The 21,091-nt window shown below is 38.1% G+C and overlaps 1 protein-coding gene across 3 annotated transcripts; it reads left to right on the top strand.

Annotated features, from left to right (window-relative positions):
- Positions 1 to 951: 951 nt before the first annotated feature.
- On the top strand, positions 952 to 20,772 carry arhgef7a (Rho guanine nucleotide exchange factor 7a). Of its 3 annotated transcripts, none has more exons than XM_087803683.1 (21): positions 952 to 1,339; positions 3,893 to 3,976; positions 8,674 to 8,758; positions 8,888 to 9,021; positions 9,539 to 9,740; positions 9,888 to 9,967; positions 10,914 to 11,008; positions 11,085 to 11,180; positions 11,247 to 11,369; positions 11,615 to 11,753; positions 13,786 to 13,845; positions 13,915 to 14,061; positions 14,444 to 14,530; positions 14,608 to 14,686; positions 14,767 to 14,906; positions 15,545 to 15,766; positions 15,835 to 15,928; positions 16,336 to 16,425; positions 19,545 to 19,644; positions 20,140 to 20,194; positions 20,260 to 20,772. In XM_087803683.1, the coding sequence occupies exons 1-21, from the start codon at positions 1,175 to 1,177 to the stop codon at positions 20,380 to 20,382; spliced, it is 2,400 nt and encodes a 799-aa protein (XP_087659809.1). In that variant the 5' UTR covers positions 952 to 1,174; the 3' UTR covers positions 20,383 to 20,772. The 3 variants fall into 3 exon arrangements, with proteins under 3 accessions (XP_087659809.1, XP_087659810.1, XP_087659811.1); XM_087803685.1 differs by lacking the exon at positions 952 to 1,339 and adding an exon at positions 3,723 to 3,780; XM_087803684.1 differs by lacking the exons at positions 19,545 to 19,644; positions 20,140 to 20,194; positions 20,260 to 20,772 and adding an exon at positions 16,725 to 19,396.
- Positions 20,773 to 21,091: the final 319 nt, after the last annotated feature.

Here is a 21,091-nt window from a genome sequence, read left to right as displayed (position 1 = left end):
TGCTTTGCCTAATGGAAGAATTAGGCCATTTATTTTTAATTGATCAGCCTATTTGTATTATATTTGAGAAAACACTTTTGAAAATGTTCTGTTCTATGTTTGTATTTGTATCCTTTGTCTTTTTTATTTTTCTTTGATATATGTTCTGTGTATGTATCTTTATCTTTAGACTTAGATTGTATCATCTTGTTCTTTCTCTTTATTTCTCTTTGTTCTTGTTCTTATTTTATTTTGATTTATTTTTTTATGAAAAATTGCTGTATTTGCTGTGGCTATTGGAAAAAAACGATTTAATATGATAAGATAAAATGTTAAATCAAAAATGTTAACTAAAAGATTTTCAGGTTTAAGATCCACATTTACATGAAGTATTTACACAAAGATATATTTATATCACAACCATACATATAATTACTCCACTTTTCTATTTGGGAAATTTTGATGGCATTACGATTCCTTTTTTTTTTTTACCGGAAAAAGTGTTATGGTGCCTTTTTATAACACTTAAACAATCCAACAATCATTGAGTGCTTAGGTTTAATTACAAACTTGTCAACAGCACCACCACGTGGCCATAAGTAAGATAAACATTTGTATCTTTGTATAATTTGAAGACTGGATTCTTATTTCTAGGAACAATCTATTTGATAACAAACCTAACATTTCTAAGATTAAATTGTGGATTTTTTTTAAATACAATTCAGCCATGATGCCAAAGCTTTTTCTTTAATCTGAGTACAGTATGGTAAGTAAATCGATAGGAACCATCTGTAAGTCTTTTCAAACTGGGATTTAATGCGACAAAAGGCCGCAGCTTAGAGCAGACCAGCAGTTATCATAGTGGAGCAGCAGAATATGCGAAAGGGCTCACAAAAGATAAACTCATGTCAGCGCCCTGGCTGGCTTGTCCCTTTCGCCGTGACGTCACCGGCGGACTGATGCGCATGTTTCCAGCCCTGCAGCTCGATCACATCACAACCAACAGCATCTGACAGCCTGCCAGGTTAGACCACCGACGGGAGGCGAGAACACATCCACCAGCCGGAGACCCTCCGTCCGTCACCCCCGTGGTTATGCTGCTTTCTAACGCACGGATGAGCGCTTGAGACACGGACGCGCAACATCCTTTTTTTTCTTCTCCTCTCTGAACCACCGACTGGGTTCTTGTTTGGACATGAATTCGGCGGAACAGACGGTTACGTGGTTGATCACGCTGGGTGTGCTGGAGTCGCCGAAGAAAAGCATCTCGGATCCGGAGGCGTTCCTGCAGAGCTCCCTGAAGGATGGGGTGGTTCTGTGCCGGCTGCTGGAGCGGCTCAGTCCCGGCGCCACGGAGAAAGTAAGCCCCGATAACAACCCCACGAACCACCGCCGCACCCCCTCCCCTGTCTGTGTGGGCCCGGATCACTCTTGTTGTCTGGCTGCCCACTGATCCATGAGGGTCTTTTTTTTAGGTCACGACAGTTATTGTCTGTGGACACAAACGCGCACATATGTCACAGAGACATGTCGAGGGGCCTCGTTTTTGATATGTGTTATTAATCCTTGAGCAGGGATATGGCTACATTTTTTTTAAAGTCTCTCTAATCCAGAGTGATTTGTGTGTCAGTGGGGTTTTTTTTTTACACGCAATTTTATGATCCACGGGATCCCTGAGACACAGTTATGAGTAGGGCCGCCATTGACTGCAAAGGCGAGCACAGACACAGATGGACCCCCTCCCCTTTTAAAGAAACAGTGTTTATGTCTCATAATATACAGGAACCACCTATAGGGGCCATCTTTCCTTACAAGGACAGGCTCCAGTTGCTCACCAGACAGATGTTTGCGTGGAAATTCTAGATATTGTGTAATGCTATAATACTATTATAATATATTTAGTGGTTCATTGCAAACATATGTTTACGTTTAGAGCTGCTTCACTCTTTTAAAAGCTGCTCACATATACTTACCTTAACTCTACCTATACTCAAATAATTACTACTTCTGCGGCTAATACAGCACATTTGTCTACAAATATGACCTGTACTACTAATACTACAACCAATGCTACTGCCCCTTGGCCTTGTTTTGTTTTGTAATTTAGTCCTATTATTATGTGTGATACTATTACTAGATAACATACTGTAATTCATAACTTTGGTTGTAATACTACTACTACTAACACTACCAATTCTGCTTGTTTAATTGTGTGATGACTACTACTACAAGTACAAAAAGTGTGGTTTACTACTATCAATCATTTACCCCTGATAGAGTAAGTATGTTTTATTTGTAAAGACCAGGGTCACAAGGAGACAATAACAACTCTTGTGTTGAACTGCATAACTGCTAGTATTACCTATACTATTTGGACGGATACTGCTGTTTTTTAGTACTACTATTATCTACCCTTTATTTATCAATTTAACAACACTACCACAATACCACTACTACCACCACTATTACGCCCTTACTACTACTGCTTCTATCACTACCAATAATAATACCACCACTACATTCTCATTACTACTATGACTATACAACTATTGCTAGTATCATTATTGCTCCCACTACCCCATTTTCCATTTTACTTTATTGTTAAGGGTAACTGCTACATTGAACCGTTATTTACTTTCATATTTTAAATACTACTACTGCTACTGTTGCTTCTACTACTTTAATCCCATTTTACTCTCTTGACGTATATTACTGCTACTACTTCAATGTATGTACTAATAACACTACTCTACTACCACTACTACTACAAAAAATGGTGTGTTTATCTCTCGGGCCTTAACTGACACTACCACTTATACTATATAAGTTCTCCAACCTGTTTTATACAATGATATAAACCAGGATTATTATTTTTTATATATATTTATTTATACCATAGGATTATTTGGTGGCAGTACAGAATAATAAAATATGGAGATAATAAAGATAGTCACATAAAATAAGCTATAGAAAGATCGAACCACTATTACAACAATACTCTCCTTCCATGACTGTTAAAACAACTAACACAGCTGCTTGTTTACTTCTGTAAAATTAACAACTGCGGCTACTACTGATACTTAAACTACTTCTACTCACTGTTGATTAAACGTGTGAGCTGTATTCATTCATGACCACGGCCACGACGACTGATACTATCTCTACATTACGTATTGCTACTCTATATTACTACTACGAGTCTGTGTTTACTTCTATGGCATGCACTATTGCTACTACTTTCATTGTAACTTATAATGGAGATTAAACTAGAACTATTTGTTGTTTACTTGAATTACCTTTACTACTACTGTCTACTATTGCCACTAACCTCTGTGTTCGCTATTAAGCTATTTATTATTTAACATTAATCATATTATTCTGTGATGATATGCTGTTTTCATCTTAGCTTAAGGCTGTGTTCTATGTGAACCTTAATTGAGAAATCTGTATTATCTGTTGTGTATGTGAGTGGTCGACCTCTGTGAACTGTTTAAAAGAGTTATAATGATTTTTTTTTCTTATAATGTTGTGTTATTTAGATAAAGGTACTCAATTAATTAGTTACTAAATGTACCAAATAATATAGTAGCAAAATGTAGTATAACGTTGACAATTTTTCTAAATGTTACATGTACATTGTTTAGTGTTTAATCGCGTATTTAAGTGGGCAGTTAAAAACACGGAAGCGTGTAACAACAACATGAGGGTGTTGTGTTTGCCGACGTCACTTCCGGTACATCAACACTGCAGCCGTCCACTTCCCCGCTGCGGGATTTGAGCTCAGCCTTCCGGAGTGTCAAAGTGAGCTTTGTCCACTGTGGCTTCTTTGGAATATTATGCACGATTAAGACCAAAAAACAAACATCAAAACGTAGCTGGAAAAGTGTCGTTAACGGATGTTCTCGTCTCGTAGATCTACCAGGAGCCGAGGAACGACGGCGAGTGTGTGAGCAACATAAAGGAGTTCCTCAAGGGCTGCACATCGTTCCGCGTCGAGGTAAACCCACTTTTTTTTTATTAATATATACACACTTCATGTTGTTTTTACTATCGTCTAAAATCAATTCATAACGTTGCCGACAAAACATGGATAGTGCGGTTTGTATATTCCTCCGTTAACCGTAGTTCCGACAGCGGTAGTCGGTGCTCTGCAACAGCCGGGAACAATCACTCGTCGCCCGGCTTGAGGCGCTTCTTGCACCGCTGGTGATGCATTCGCGAAAGATTTGCACCTCAACTTGACGCCTTTGGATAAAACACACATTTTAATTGGTGTGGTTTCCCCCGACTGTGACTCAGTCCTGTACTAAAGCCCGGGGTCAGTGTTTACTCGTCTTTAATTCATGCAAAGCTTTGTCCTCTGAGCTCGCTTGCTTCCATTGTCATCCCAGGACTAGTGAGAACAATATTTAAGTTAAAAAAAAGAGCAGCTGTGAGATCTACACAAAATATATCTATATGTATTATTGCTGAGCTTTATATTTCCTATAACGTGGCATTAATACGAAATAAAAGCTGGAAAAATAAGACCAACATCATGTGATGATGGCACATCAGAAGAGTATCCTGGAATACATTGAGGTGTGTTGAACCTGGTGGATGGGAGATCAGGTTGACGATCTTATAGAGCCTTTTGTGAAAATTGACCAATTTTAGTATCAACATTTGACATAATTAGTGGTTTCTTTCATGTGCTGTGATGAGAGAAAAGCGTTGCTTTGGATTCAAAAATAACCATTAAACATCTATTTTCATTTACTTCTTAATCTGGCATTTAAATAAAAAACATTATCCTTCTGAATAAAATGGAACACGAGGCAAATGTGAAAAGATATAGATCAATGTCCTAATTTTGCATCCGTGCGCTTGATACATAAATCAATGTCTTCTGGATCAATGTGTTGCTAGATCCGTGACGGGGACATGACGGAGCAGAACTAGACACATTTCATTAAGAACAGTGTAATTCATGCTTGCATAAAAGCCTCATTGAACAACCTGAGATGACAACACGTCTTTGTTCTCAGAATTGCCTCACTACCAAGTGAGCAGCTGACGAGAGTGGTGGAGATGGTGATCAGGTCATGCTACATTACGTCTTATTAAGTGCAACAAAACAAGTAGCTCTTATTTATATCTTCTAATATTCAGAATAGTCATAAAATAAAATACATATTATATATAACACGCATACTGGAGTATTAGTGATAGTATATCTAGATGTGTAAATTGATATGTGACGAACATTCTTAGCCTTGTCTGGTGTGATTTTTGTCAGAAAAACCAGATCTCCGGTTGCTTTGATTAAAAAACTCTAACATCCCCCCAATGTTTTTCAATAATACTTTTGAAAAATAATAAAAATTATATAATGAAATAGTTTTCTTTCCTTCCTGATCACTCACACAACCGAATGGAAAATCACGAGTGGTGAAGAGAAGAATCGCCCTTTGGGATTGTATTCTTTAAAATATTATGAAAAAAAGACCAATAAGAAATGTAATCCTATTTTATGTCATCAGAAAACCCTCTTTGTTGACATAAATACAGCAATTGTATTATATTATATTATCAACATTGAGAAATAATCTGCTATTTTATTGTTTTCCAGCATCCTAATCCCGTCAGATGTGCACTTGTCCGACTAGCTCACCCTGTGTTTAACGGTCGTGTGTGCAGAAAGTGTCTTCCCATCGAGAGGAACAGAGCAGGTTTATAGTGAGGTTCAGATTTGGCAGTTCTCCTAGTACCATCTGTGGAGCAAAGATGGATTTTCTCCAGGGTCCAGCGCAGTGCTGGCTCTGACCCCAGGTAGCTGGAACTGCAGATTTAAGCCTTTGCTGGTTCCAAAAATCAAAATAAACACTTTAGCAGTTTATTTATGGAATGAAATGTTTATTAGGGATTCATTATGGAACCGATGACCTGGATATGACCATTTTTTGTGGATTACAGGGTTTGAAAAATCCAATCTCATGTCAAGGAGTCAATCTTTGATATAGGTTAGCGGCATAAAATCTTATGGTACTTTTAGTGTGATGGTTTCGAGCCCTCAAAGTATTTGTTGTTGTTCATTTGCTTGTGTATCGGTGAACTTGTTTAGTCAGTCATGACCCAGAGTACAGAGCTCTAGTTGGCCAAAAGCCTGGCCAAGATTTTTAATCAAGTCAATACTTAGTTGGAGGACCTCCTGCTGATGGTGCTGTGATTAAATCATTTAATCATCAGTGTTCGACTTGTATCACGCCTTAGAATCGATGTTCATGACCTCGTCTACTTTCACGTTACATCAATGTTGCAATGGAAGGAATTACAGTGTTTGCTCACAGCCCAGTTTGACTCTGTACGATCATGTCTCTGACTCATCACGGTCACCAATATATGAAGCGAGTCACTGGCTTTCATTAAAGTCAGTTTAAGTAAGTAAATAAGTAATTTATATTTATAGAGCGCTTTTCTAGACCAGGATCACAAAGCGCTTAAACAATCAAAACAATACTCAATAAAATATATACTGAAAATGTCAAGATAACACAGAGGACAACACAGGACTTTCAGAACATCAAGGAAAAGCCTGCACGAATAAAAATGTAAAGATGTTTCTTGAAGGAGTCAGTAGACTCCATCAATATTAAACTTGAAAAAAGTATATTTATGTCCCATGAGTATAAATTTGTATTTTTAACGGGAAACAAAGTAATAGCATGCAATGCAAGTTTTTCTTGCCTTATATTGCTTTTATATTTTTCCTATTTAGGTTTCATTCGTATGTTTGAAGCAGAATTTTTCCAATGTCTTTTCTCTAAATCTGGCTGAAGGAAGGTGAAGCACCGATTGACCAGTGTGTTTAAAATGTCTTAAAGGGCAAGTGAGGTGAAAACCCAACTCACCTTACTTACTCGCATCTTTTAAATGTTAAAGTCTTCTTGTCCAAGATGCAGTGGTTATTGTAAATAAGATTTTCGCTTGAGAAAAAACAAGCATTTTTATTGGACAGAGCTTAAGCATATTTTCTAATGTAAATATCTTTATCAAAAGAGAGTTTTGTACAAACAAACACATACTGATGAGAACAATAGAGGTCCAAGATCAATTTAAGACGCTTAAATCAATAAGAGTTTGCCTACTAGAAGATACCTAGAAGAAGGATTAGATGATGCCGACTTCTAATGGCTCCTACTACAGCAGGATGTCTAATGTGTATAAGATAGTAACCTCCAAGTTATAAAACGGTTAAAAAACGGCTTATTTAATTTTCCATTCAATAATTATTTTAACCGTTTCCTGTAACAACAGGAAATGGGATTGATGGGGATTATGTAAAAATGCAGCTGCCGTTTGGGAATTTGTTGACAATTGCATGGAGACAGACAAATGCCAGAAAAAGTGAAGTGACAGTGTGTGTCAGTGTGACTCTCACTGGCCTCTCGGTGTTCATGAATGGCGGTGATTGTATCTGCGTCGACGACTGTCCTCTCTCGTCTCCACTCGCCACTCGTGATCTGTTTCTCTGGTCACAGTTTTTTTTTTATAGATGAACGACAGTGAGAGAATTTCTTTTTTAAATCTTCCGCTCTGATTACTGATGCACCCGCAGCAACTATCTGTCGGACTACTTTGGTGACTGTGCGCTTGTGTGGGTCCATAAAGGAGCTGGTTTTTGTGTGCTCATGTGAAAGCACTTTCCAAGATCTTCTTCCACTGACCGCACCAAATCTGGGATTTATTCTCCTGACCTCACTTGGATTTTTACATGTCAAAGCTTTTAAGGAAACACTCTTACATCCTCAACTTTATTTAGACCAACAAAAATGAAATACGATTATGAACGCTGCTTTAGTGTTGTTCATTATATCCATAAAGTCAAGTAAAATTCTGAGTTGTATGATCACGGGATGTGCAACTTGAAAGATCACATGAGATCTTAGTGTATCTGCTTAGGGGTGTGAAGTTGAACCGGTACAAATCGGAAATCAATTTTGGTGAGTCTCTATATCTAAATTTATTTTAAACTGGTCGATGTCTGGTTGTAAAGTTTGAATCCGTTCCTCAAAGTTGGCGATAAAGAATGGACACTCTAACCCATGGTACTTACGCTTTGATGAACGTATCACGACAGTAATATTCTCAATAGTGACAACGGAAACGCAAACCACAGTAACGGTTTACAACACACCACCGAATCTTAAATCTCAAGCATGGAAAACTTGTAGATTAAAAAATAGAAAAAACAAGCATAGTTAGTTTAATATGTCTGGCTATTGTAAAGTGTCAAATCATGCCAGCATGGAGACACTAATGCTTACTCTGGTGATAAAACACGTCCTTTTGGTATTCACGCTTTTCATTTTCTTCTGACTGACATTTGTGTGTACCTCAACACACTGAAAACCTTAACAAATAACTGTTTTATTTAAGCATTGAGAGCAAAAATATGAAATCAATTATTCAGTTTTTATTCTTTGGGGACACACTGTTCTGTGCATCAATTTAGTCAGACAGTCTGAGATGTGGTTTTCGAGTCATAGACAAAGATAACATTCGACAGACCAACGTGTCTGATGAGTAACTATTGCAGTGTTGTCTGATCCGCTTGTGGTTTTCATAAAATGATTGACTAATCTCGGAGGCGTTGTCGATCACGCACACTGCATTTCAATTTATGTTCAACGTCTTTTGATTTCTCATCAACAGACATTCGAGGCCAGTGATCTGTTGCTAGGACTGAACTTCTCTAAAGTTCTCAGCAGTCTGGTGTCTCTAAATAAAGTCACTGCAGGTGAGAGAAAGTACCATCCTGAGTGTGTGTGTGTGTGTGTGTGTATTTCTTTAATAATAAACGTGTGTGTTGGTGAGGGAGCTGCACACATCAGCTGTGGTTTATTAATAAGTGTCCTCTCGCCTCCAGATATTGGCGTGGGCAGTGATTCGGTGTGTGCCCGCCACTCCTCAGCCCATCGCATCAAGTCTTTCGAGTCACTGTCCTCTCAGGCTTCACTGGGTCGGTCCTCCAAGCTGCTGCAAAATCAGTTCCGCAGTTTGGTGAGACCAAATAATCAGCTCTCTGAACACATTGAAGCGACTCCACACATTTCAGTGATTTAAGTAGTGTCTAATAATATGATAAATAATTAATAATGGTATCAAAGTTAGGTCAACAGTGGGTCATATGTTCCTATGACTTCCCTGCATAGACCTTGATCTCGAAAGGATCCCAAATCTATAACATCGCCTTGGGCCAAAAAAAGGAAAAAATTATTATAGCTGTAAGAGTTCAAACAGAATTTTATATAAAAAACGTTTTTTAAGGCAAATTTTAGCATCATATATATTATCTTACCTGATTATCTATTTCTTATCTAACTTATATAATATGTTTATAACTTAAAAAGGCATTCAGGTTTTCTCCCTACGTTTCAACCATAAAGTACGTTGAAATGTAGATGCAAACTTGCATAGCAACTTGGTCTTTGGTGCACCTTAAATTATGATTAAATTGAATCCACCAACTTGTCTTTGACACATGCGTGAGATGATAAAACCTCTACTCCATTGACAGGACATGTCAGAGAACAGTGGACAACAGCTGCTGGTAAAAGCGCGTTTCAACTTCCAGCAAACCAACGAGGATGAGCTCACCTTCGCCAAGGGTGACATCATCAGCGTGAGCCGCCAGGAGGACGGCGGCTGGTGGGAGGGGGGTTTAAACGGCCGTACCGGCTGGTTTCCTAGCAACTATGTCCGGGAAGTCAAGGGCTCTGGTAGGTCTTTGATGGAATAATATGTTTTAAAGGTGCCTTTGTTTGCTTGATCAGTAATGGTTTCTGTTAGAACGTTAGTCAAGGTGTTTTGTGGGCTTGCTTTATAACCTAACCTACCTGCTGACCTTTTTTTTTTTTCTTCAAAAGTGTCTCCAAAGTCTGGTACTCTTAAAAGCCCACCTAAAGGCTTTGACACTTCAGCCATCAGCAAGACGTATTACAACTTGGTAAGTTCACACCGCTTATCACTTTTGACAATCATTTAAACGCGCATGTTTAGGGAGATTTGTCAAACAAGCTTCTTCCATTAAGTACTTGAGCTTGATCAATAAGTTATGCTGCAGCTTTTGGGAAGCCAACAGTCTGTTCCTCTTAAATTAAGCAGGGAAGGTCATTTACTTTGATGCATGAGGGTTAAAAGATCAATTCTTGGGCACTGACCGCAAACCATTTAAGTTAATAGAATCATAAAAATAAAGGACCATAAAGTTTATGTACAAAGGAGCAATATCGATCGTCACTAGAAGTACATTTCTTTCTCTCCGTACATCTTTCTTACTGCATCTGATTATCCTGAGCCTTTTCCTTCTGAGACAACGACTCCACTAACTAAAATAAACTTTAAATAGCCTCTATGCCCCCCAAACATTTATCTTTAAAAGGCACCAAAGAAAGACTTGGAACGGTTAAAGTTAAAAGGCTAAGATTATTGTTAGGTACATTTGTTTGGATAAATATAATGATAATAACAATTAAACAATATATCACAACCATTTAATTTCAGATCACAGTCTAGATATTTCCAATTTTTTCTTGATAATAACCCCTTAAGGTATTACATGAATAGATATGACACCGTATTGCAAAAATGGTACTTTAAGGCGTTCCATATTTTCTTTTCTGTCAGTAAGTCATGATAGACGCGTGTCACAACCTGATTGAAAACTATGGTTTGAAGAAAACAATGTTATAATAATTGTACTGCTTTTAAAGTAAAAAAAAAAAAGACCTAAGAATATAAGGTTTATAATACATTTGTTTTAGTAATAGTAGTTTTTAGTGATTCTACAGCCGTAAAAGTTTTCAAACCATCAAGCTAGCTTAACAAAAGATTTTGGGTATGATACAAATTGAACTCATCAGTAAATCTACTAACATCAAATGCTCTTGTAGGTGTTGCAGAACATTTTAGAAACAGAGACAGAATATTCCAAAGATCTTCAAAGCCTGCTGACCAACTACCTGAGACCTCTGCAAAGCATCGACAAGTAGGAAGGATTTTTACTTCACTCTATTTGCCTATTTATGACCAAAATGTACTTATTGCTGGATTATGTTTTGCAGACTGGGCAGCGCTGAGGTGTCTTTGATTCTGGGCAACCTGGAAGAGATCAGCACATTCCAGCAGATGCTCGTCCAGTCGCTGGAGGAATGCACCAAGTAAGCTCCTTCCTCACTCTCCAGTTGTGTCCTCTGTCATTATACGCTGTTTGATGTCTTCCCAAGGTTGCCAGAGAGTCAGCAGAGAGTCGGCGGCTTCTTCCTCAACCTCATGCCCCAGATGAAAGCCCTCTACGTTGGCTACTGCTCCAACCATCCGTGTGCCGTGAACGTGCTCACCCAGCACAGGTATTACGCTTCTATTTCTGTGTCATCTTCCACCTGGATGAATGAATATGGGAGAGTGGTTGAAGGTTCTTTTGTGGGCAGCTACTTCACTGTGTTGCCATGGAGACGAGAGCTTTCCCTGTGTTGTAGTAGTCATTGGCACACTAGCTGTGAATACTATGTGATGGATGCTATTTTGGTCTTGACTAAAAAAGACAACAGTTCAGTTTGTAGTGTTCTGAATATAATACCTATTTTTTTTACAGTGATGTTTTAGGGGTGTTCATGGAGGGCCGGGGGGCGAGCATCCCTGGGATCCTCACTCTGACAACAGGTCTCAGTAAACCCTTCATGAGGCTGGACAAGTACCCAACACTTCTCAAAGAGCTGGAGAGACACATGGAGGTGTGTGTTTTACCTTTTGTACAACTAATGTGTTGACCCGCTTTCTTTAAACTCGCCACTACCCTTATATCTATCTATTTATACAATTTTAAAGCGGCCACAAAATGCTGATTCTCGTCCCCTGCTGAGACACCGCTTGGCTGCCCTAGGAGTATTTTTTTTGCAGTCTTATCAAGTTGCCTGTGACCGTAGACCAATAACACATATTGCAAGATAGTTATTAGAAGAAGCTACTAGAGTTGCTGATTGGTTTGTGTTGTTTCCACATATATTTGACTGCTTTGATGACACTAATGCTGTGCTTGAGAAGCTAAACTGTTCAATATGATGTCTGGCTAGAACAGACATGAGCACACTGCGGCCCTTTGACTGTATTGGTGCGCCTCTCCTTGAAGTCAGACTAGAACTGATCAAAATGTAGAAATGTTTCTGACGGCCATATATTACATTTTGTACTTATTTTTTTATGAAGATTACGGATTGAACTCTAAATAAAACTATTTATCCTATTTTAAAAGGTATATAATTTCATTCAATTTAAATTGACATATTTTGGTTGATGGCCCTTACAACTGTGACACTGTATAATGTGTCCCCTGAGGAAATTAAATTGCCCACTTCTGTGCTAGACTGATAGTCAAGGTCAAGTTCCTTATTCACAGACTTATGTTCGTCCAATAATATCCCGTCAGCATTAAAACACAGAATTTTATCCGGTTAGATCAGGGCTCTGCAACTTTTAACACTCAGAGCCATTTGGACCCCCTACAGGAAACTGGGAGCTGCAAAACCCATTTGACTTTTAAAATTAAATATAATTCCATATAAAGTTCACTTTCTCTGTTTGCCTTTATGCTATATATAAATAAACTATTAATAAAAAGCAAGTTAATGATAATTCACCTAAAATTTAAACTTCATTCATTTTAATGTTGCAACTGGAGCTCAGATGTCTTTGTCTTCATCTTCCTCCAAAAATACACACTTAAAAACAAAAAAATATGGGGAATTGTTCCCCAAAAATGGAAAAAGTCTATATTTTAGTCTTGTTGTTAGTGTCCTGAACCTCTCATGTGGAGGCTTCAATCCAAGAGGGACGTTACAGACGAGCAGTATGAACGTATTTGGATGTTTTTAAGTATCTTTTTTGGACGAAAATGAAGACAAAGACAACTGAGCTCCAATTATTACATTACTGTTGACTTACATTTTTACCCATGACTCTAAAAAGAACATATTATTGATAATTATCAATGGTAAGTACTGTATATATTTAATGCATTTTGTCCTGTTCAACCGATTCATGTTTGTTTATAACTATTTTCTTTTGTAAAGCACTATGTTATTCTGAAGAGTTATATGTAATTATACATACAACATAAGAATTGTATCTTTGACATCATCGTCATCGTTATTGTTATTGTTATTATCATTATTATTATTATTTTTTAAACAATGCAGAAAACGAAATAAAAGTACATTAAAACAAAATTTACATCCAACTTAATCTATTTCATAATAATGTACACATTTGTAACTGACTGACTTGCTGAAAAATATATAATATTTTCTATGCAGGTTAAAGAAATTATAGTTTACCAGGTGTTTATTTTTTCTGCACAAATTTGAAATTACATTTTTTAAACAAACTAAAGTAAAATATTATAACGCTCTAGTTATTGCGCGTGTGTTACTGTTCCTTTAAGACTGAGCAAGGTGAGGTAAGGTAAACTGAAGGAGAGCGCTGCTTGTTTTTCATGCATCATTGGAAAAAAAGGCTACGAAACATTTATATTGAATATCCACATTATACCAATACTTATTTTCAAAAACCTCAGTCAGCAGCATGAGGGCTGAAAAGAAGAAGTTGAAAATCATGGAATCAAAGAAATGTCTCTGGATTGTGTTTGTGCTTCCAAGTACCATTTTTACCTACTTGTGTTGCTGAATTCATTACAGTGTGTAAAGGTTTTACAGTATGTTGACCCTCACATGCTTCTGTTGTGATCTTAAATTCTCTGGTTTCTTCCAGGAGAGCCACTTGGACAGGCCCGATATTCAGAAGTGCATGGCCACCTTCAAAAACCTCTCGGTGAGTAGCATTGTCTGTTAGAACCAGCCGGTCTGTGACTGACACAGTTTCTTTTGTCCGACTCCGCAGAGTCAGTGTCAGGAGGTGCGAAAGCGTAAAGAGCTGGAGCTGCAGATTCTCACTGAGTCCATCCGTCTTTGGGAAGGCGACGACATCAAGACTCTGGGCACGGTGCTGTACATGAGCCAAGTTGTGGTGCTGAGTCCCGGAGCAGAGGTACCAGCTAGTTGCTACTGTACATTATCGTTCTTGAATGAGACGTTAAACTTGTAACCTGCTCAGGTGGTCAGAAATGGATAGAATATAATGGATAAATTTGAGCTAAACAAACATGTTCATGTAGACATTATCATGTTTGTTCTTTTAAGGGAGTGAATCGTTGATTATTTCGCACAATTATCTGTAATAACTCTCTTAGGACGGAGCAAAATTCTCCCTCTTATGGCTAAACATTCCTGAGTTCTGCCTAAAGAAAATGTGAATTCTCATATTTTATTTCCACTACTTTTTTTCATTTGAGCATCCTAATAGATCTGCAATAAGTTAAGTTACTCAAGCACCTCTCGGTTCTTGTTCATTCGTTGCCTTTCCCCGACAGGAGAAAAATGAGAGATACCTCATGCTCTTCCCTCACGTCCTTCTCATGCTGTCGGCCAGTCCCAGGATGAGCGGCTTCATTTTCCAGGTCAGCAGCCGATCATTAAATCTCCTCCAGAGTAATTTCTGTAAACTCCCCTCTTACCCAATCAACTCTCTCTGCAGGGAAAGTTGCCTCTGGCCGGCATGTCGGTGAACAAACTGGAAGACTGTGAAGCTCATAAAAACGCCTTTGAGCTCAGCGGTAAATAATCGTTAAATTAGCGGCACGCTGGGAGCAACTCTGAGTTCATTAGTTTAACAATGCTTTGCGTCCCTCCACAGGCACCATGTTTGACCGTCTTCAGGTGGCGTGCACGAACCAGCAGGACCTGCAGGACTGGGTCGAACACCTGAGCCGACAGATCAAACACACAGCAGCCACAGCTCCGAGCCACAAGCCTCTCACTGTTCCCTGCCACACGGTCAGTGCTGATGTGAGGTGTTGGCGTGCCGCTCCAGCTCAGTTATATGGTCGCACTGTTGGATGTTGACTTGAACCCACCTCTTCTTGAAATAAGCTGATGAAATAAGGGCTTTAATTCTCTTAATCTCTCGACACATACTGCGACCATTAGTACCAATAATTAAACGTCTTAAATCTCTTTAAAAAAATCCATTCTTACAGACTAGTTTTTATTTGATGATGCTTTTTATTTTTGTCTTTTTGCTGTTTTATCGACCATTCTTCGATTCACAACAAAGACAAACACAATGCATAAAGAGAAAAGATCCGAACAATATAAAATATAACTAAAAATGAATGGTAAGATATAAAGCGCACACACGACACAAACTTGGTGTTATTGAAATGAACAACACGGGCCGTTCAAATTTCCGAACAAGTTACAACTTGGTTGTAATATCGAGTTGTAACTTGTAATATCGGTGCCAGAGCTACTTTTGAACGGTGCCTGTGCTAAAGCAGTTTCTGAAAAGTATAATCATGAAATAAATGAACTTTCCAAGTTACATTCAAAAAGTATTATTAGGGGATATATTTTGTAGGTAGATGATGTACGGATATAATGTATAAAATGTTTTTTTTTCTGTCACTCCTCAGCTCCCGTCACACCCCCTCACTCCATCCCGGCATGCGGAGGGACGAGCCATGACAGTGGCCCCGACCTACCACACTCTTCCTCACCCCTCCTCACATGGAACCTCTCACAGTACCATGATGTGGGGTCCTCTGGAGCCCCCAAACACTCCCAAACCCTGGAGCCTCAGCTGCCTGCGCCCTGCACCTCCACTCAGGCCGTCTGCAGCCCTTTGCTACAAGGAGGTCAGAGACCAGATCTCTCTTGTCAGGCCTGAGTTCCCTTGACTCATCGTCTCTTCTTCAACCTGCAGGACCTGAGCAAAAGCCCCAAGAGTGTCAAGAAACTGCTTCCTAAACGAAAACCTGAGCGCAAACAGTCTGATGAGGAATTTGCTTTGAGGAAAAGTATGTTTGTTTTAAGTCAATAAGTAAAAGCATACATTTGTTCATGGGTGACACTAGCAAGTGTACCTGTCAGTCTAAAATGTAAAGTTTATAACCTTATTCTTACAGTTCCCCTGAGTATTACACGTTAATTTAATCATGAAATTAATGAACATTAAAAAAAAAGCATCATTTTGCATGAATATCATTCGCCAATTCTATTCTGGTCATTTTGAACCTGGAGATATTGTCCATGTTCTAGTTTAAATTAACACAAAAATAGTTAACTTCAAAGTTAATTTATCTATTTTTGTATATATCATAATATATTTACATATTTATAAACGTAATAAAAACATAAACGGACGCTTTTCTCTCTTCTTGATCCATGTTTTAAACTAAAATGTGTCTCCTTAACACCCCTTTAGGCACAGCAGCTCTCGAAGAAGACGCCCAGATCCTGAAAGTCATTGAAGCGTACTGCACCAGTGCCAAAACCAGGCAGACCCTTAACTCCAGTAAGATCAAACACTCACTCCAGCTGTGTTGCTGACCTGTTTGTACCTCTGGGAGTTCTGAACCGATCTAACAGAATCTTCTCTCTCTTCCTGTCCCGCCTCTCATTTTGGCATTCTTCTATTTTGAGTTCTTCCTTTTTTCATTTTCTCCTATTTCCATTCTGTGTCCGTTTCCCTTCTGTGATTTTATTTTATCCATGTGTGTTGCATTCGATCCCACCACCACCACAATTGTTTGTCCCCCGCCACCATTCGTCCCCCTTCCTCCCCCCCATCTCATTGTCGCATCACCCGGGCAGCCTGGCAGGGCACTGACTTGATGCACAACCACGTTCTGGCCGATGCGGACCGGTCCTGCCCGGACTCGACGGGTCGACGCAGCAGCGTGTCCCGACCCGAGTTGTCCTCTGATCTCTCGGAGGACTCTGACTATGACTCCATTTGGACTACCCACTCTTACAGGCTGGGTTCAGTTCCTCGCAAGAGCTGCATCTCCCACCAGAACTAAAGAACGTAGAAGTTCTGCCACGCTGTACAATAATGTAACGTACGGCACGTTTACCTCTTTCACCTTCAATGTATTCAAAGAAACTAGAATTTTTTAATTTATGTATTTATTTTATATTGTCAATTTTTATTTATTTATTTATTTTAGAGAATGTTGAACGCATCTCCCTGTTGCCTTTGCCACTTTCCCTTCTACGTGCCTCCTCCTGTTCTGTAGTAGTCATGCAGTAAATGTTATTTAATTCTCATTAATTTATCTTGAATGTGACCACTGACCCCCCCCTCTTTGACCATGAATTTCGGGGAGCTCTCAGAGGAGAGTAGAGTGATGTTATGTGGTAAGGGAAGAAGAAGACTGAACTTCTGCTGTCTGATATTCAGATGTAATTCATGAATGGGCGTCTTCTCTGCTCTTCAGTTTCAAGAATATTTATGCTCGATGAACAAAGCACAGCATCCAGACGCACACATTCAGGATTTTACGCTATCGCTGCCAATCAAAGTCTTAATATTTTTATATTTTTATTCTTCTTGAGTAGAAGTGAACCTTGTAGATCAGGAACACAAATGCAAGATAAACTTTAATTTACAATGTCAATTGAAAGGATAAAAAAGAAAAACGGATTAGGACCCGCTAAATTGAAACTCTTCAAAGCTTTCTACGAAGAGTTTAACTACTTATACCAACTTATTCTCAGACAAACATTCCCTGTATTCTATGCTGCCCTACCTTATATTCTTTTGTTAATACCCGTCAGTGTTTATATTATTTTGCAATAAACAAAATCAGTAGATGAGGTTTAAAATATTTCACATGAAAATCAAAAGCAAGTAAATATTTCATGTTGCAAAACTTGCATGAAGCAGTTATGACGTTATCCCACCTCAATTTAAATTCAATCATTCATTCTTGGGTTTGCAGGGAGCTAAAGCCTGTACCATTTACCTGAGCAAGTATGTGTAACATACATATTAGGTTCTAGCAGTCCACCAGAAACATTACCGTCCAATCTGATGCATTTTATTTTTACAGATTTGGGATTACATTTGTGAATCCAGTCAGACGATTATAGCACAAAATGCTTTTAATTTGAGTTCACTTCTTAATCTTCTGTGGCTAATAGACTCGTTTATTATCCATTTGTCAATCCATTCGTTAATTCCACTAGTTTTAAAGATTCATTTATGTGGAATATTTATTTTATTTTAAAAACATATCAGATTCCTGTCTGAGGCTTTTTTTTTAAAACATGCATTTGAGAACCAAAATGAATTACAATATTAATGACTGTTTTGCAAACTGTGAGTAACGTAACATCTTTTTTAATTTAATTTAATTTCACAATCCATTGTAGCTACTTAAGTAATGCATTTTAAAGAAACAAATTGGGGATACAGTCAAAGATTGCGTTGGTAATACATTTAAACAGATTGTTGTGGCATGACCTTTGAGGTAAGAAAAGAGAAGAATTATGCATTTTAGATTAGGATTAGTAACTTGTCAATACCTTATACATTAGCGTACCCAGTCATTGATTTGACTTGGCAGTTTTAGTTTTTCTCTCATGAACTGTAGCATTAAACTGTAACTTAAATCTGTCAAGGCCTCATTAACTGTTCAAGGACTTTATGGACCATATTAAAAACATTAGACAATAACACATTTCTATCATGGCCCTGAACTTGATCCTCCTTTTCTTACCAACCACATCCATTAAACATATTTATGTTGCTTGAACATCCATCAAATACAATAAACTCCAGCTCATTGATACAGATTCTAACATTATAATTTATCGCTATTTTAATGCAGAAGTATTTTTCCACTGTTTAAAACTCAATAACGACACAGAAGAGCTTTGAGATCAGAGTCTGGAAATTGATTGTCCATTTAAATGTCATTGGTTTTCTGTTTACAAAAAAGTATAGTAACTTATAACGGCAGAAAGTGTACAGTATAAACTATGTTGCACAATCCTGTAACAGATCATGGAGCGGGTGGGTGTGGGTGGGCTAGATGAAGTAAAATTCGTTACGTAAATGTCGTCTACCATGACGTGTGTATATCGGTAGACGTTAGTACTCGGTGTCACTGTAAAGAAAATCGTGGTGTAAATTTCTACCTTCAGTGTTCCAGAAGGATGAAAAACTGAAAAAAAAACTGTATAGAGGAAAAAACAAAGAGCACATAGTTCCTGTAAATACAAACATTCATGAGCTAAAATAAGATTTATGAAGACGTTCCTGTATCATGTGCTTAGACTTTGTGACAGGTGTATTCTGTGGTTTGAGATTTCGGACAGACAGGGTGACGACTTATTGACCAACGTCTGTGCGCTCTGATGCTAATTTCCCTCCTCACATGTGACCACGTCCTCGATCTTCAGTGTATCTGTACCACCACCTCTCAAGTGTTCAAGCCCCAAACGCTGTATGAATTTTGAATAAATCTTGTTATTTGCTACACGGCTCTGTGGGTGTTTTATTTGGACCTTAATCTCTACTTTTCTGCTCTAATCTCTTCTCCACTTCTAATACTTTTACTAATGGGTCTCTCTGAAGATGTCTGTGTTTGGAGACGCATGTCTGAGCGATGTCTTGTTTTCAAACAGGGACACGAAAGGAAACTGGCTTGCATGTCATAATTCCCGGCGAAGACAAGGTTGTGGTGGAGGATGCGAGTCGTAATGGACAGAATGCTTTGGAAGAGAAGTAAGACTTTATTACCTCTGCCAAGGAGGTGTTTATGATGCTCTGTAGGTCCATCTGGATCTGGGAAGGTTTTGAAGAATTCCTTCCTTCACTTATATTAACATATGTCATGATTTTACAGTTGACTTTTAGATCTAATTGAATGCTAACTAGATGATAAGGTTTTATAATGCAGTATATTCATTTTCAGAGCAAAGTAAAGTACCTAAGTAGTACCCAATACTAACATGAGGTCTTTCATTTTTTGGATCATTTATTCCAAATTAGTATTTTAGGTGCTAATCCTATGTTGAACTTCTGACTTTCCTTGTTAAAATGGTTTATTTACTATGACATTGAATCACTTTAATTTTTATATATTTTATATTTTTACTGTTTGGATCCTTTTAAAATATTTTTTTACAGAGTAAATGAAATGAACAAGAATAAAGATTCATTTAGATTCTTCTTTTTTCGGAGCAAAACAAACCAAATGTTTTTCCTACTGTCTCACAGAAGTCTAGTGGACGTAGTGTACGCGCTCCGAGATGAAGTTCAAGGACTCAAACAGGTAAAACACATTAAATCCTTTTAGTCACCTTCTCATGCTGAAACTAACAGAAACGTGTCCTGCAGGATAACAAAAAGATGAAGAGGTCGCTGGAGGAGGAGCAGAGGGCACGCAAGGATTTGGAAAAGGTGGTGAGGAGAGTGTTGAAGAGCATGAACGACCCGACCTGGGACGAGACGAATCTCTAGTTTCCCTCTCGGAGCTGGAACAACATAAGCTTTGGCATGGTGTGCTTGTTTTATCATGTCTAACCTGAATTTACTTTGACTGAAACATTCCAACCAAAGATGGATCATGTCCGTCTTTCTCTTCACAAGCTTTGCTGGTACATTTTCCAAAAACGGTACGACAGCAACCACCGAGGATCCTCAATGTTATTTATTTTTTTTAAAGTTTTCCATTTCGGGGTCTTTTCTCTGACGCATCTCAGAAAATTAAGGCTTTTTGTGTGCTGGCAGTGTTTTTATATTGTTCCTCATCATCCTCGCGAGAGATGATGTTCTGTACAATGTAAATATTGCAAAAAAAAGTTGGCCGTTGTACTTTTGGCTGAAATAAACCTGTTTTTAAAATTGTGACTCACGTTAATTCACACCGTGAATGGCTTAAAAGGGAAATAATCTATTATTTTATAAGTTTTATGATCAGATGTTAATGTTCATTATTCCTTATACAATTGAGTGATCTATTAAACAATTTACTTCTTAGCTGTTAAAAAAACAGGTATTTAAGTTCAGTAACAAAGACAATTTCCTGCAGATGAGAAACTTTTTTTTTTCTCACTAAGTAAGTAAGTAATTTTTATTTATCTACCGCTTTTCCAGACCAGGGTCACAAAGCGCTTAAACAACCAAAACAATATTCAATAAAGTATATACTTTAAAGGGCAAGATAAAC

The sequence above is a fragment of the Callionymus lyra genome, chromosome 12 (genome assembly GCF_982586985.1).
Source record: "Callionymus lyra chromosome 12, fCalLyr1.hap1.1, whole genome shotgun sequence".
In the NCBI taxonomy this organism is placed as follows: domain Eukaryota; kingdom Metazoa; phylum Chordata; class Actinopteri; order Syngnathiformes; family Callionymidae; genus Callionymus; species Callionymus lyra.
This window is presented reverse-complemented; position numbering and strand designations above follow the sequence as displayed.

What these genes read in the sequence shown, in the direction of transcription:
- arhgef7a (XM_087803683.1), top strand. Translation starts at nt 1,175, where the DNA reads ATGAATTCGGCGGAACAGACGGTTACGTGGTTGATCACGCTGGGTGTG. An exon ending in GTCCCGGCGCCACGGAGAAA is followed by an intron (nt 1,340 to 3,892) that starts GTAAGCCCCGAT and finishes CTCGTCTCGTAG; the next exon opens with ATCTACCAGGAGCCGAGGAA. An exon ending in CCTCTGCAAAGCATCGACAA is followed by an intron (nt 11,009 to 11,084) that starts GTAGGAAGGATT and finishes TATGTTTTGCAG; the next exon opens with ACTGGGCAGCGCTGAGGTGT.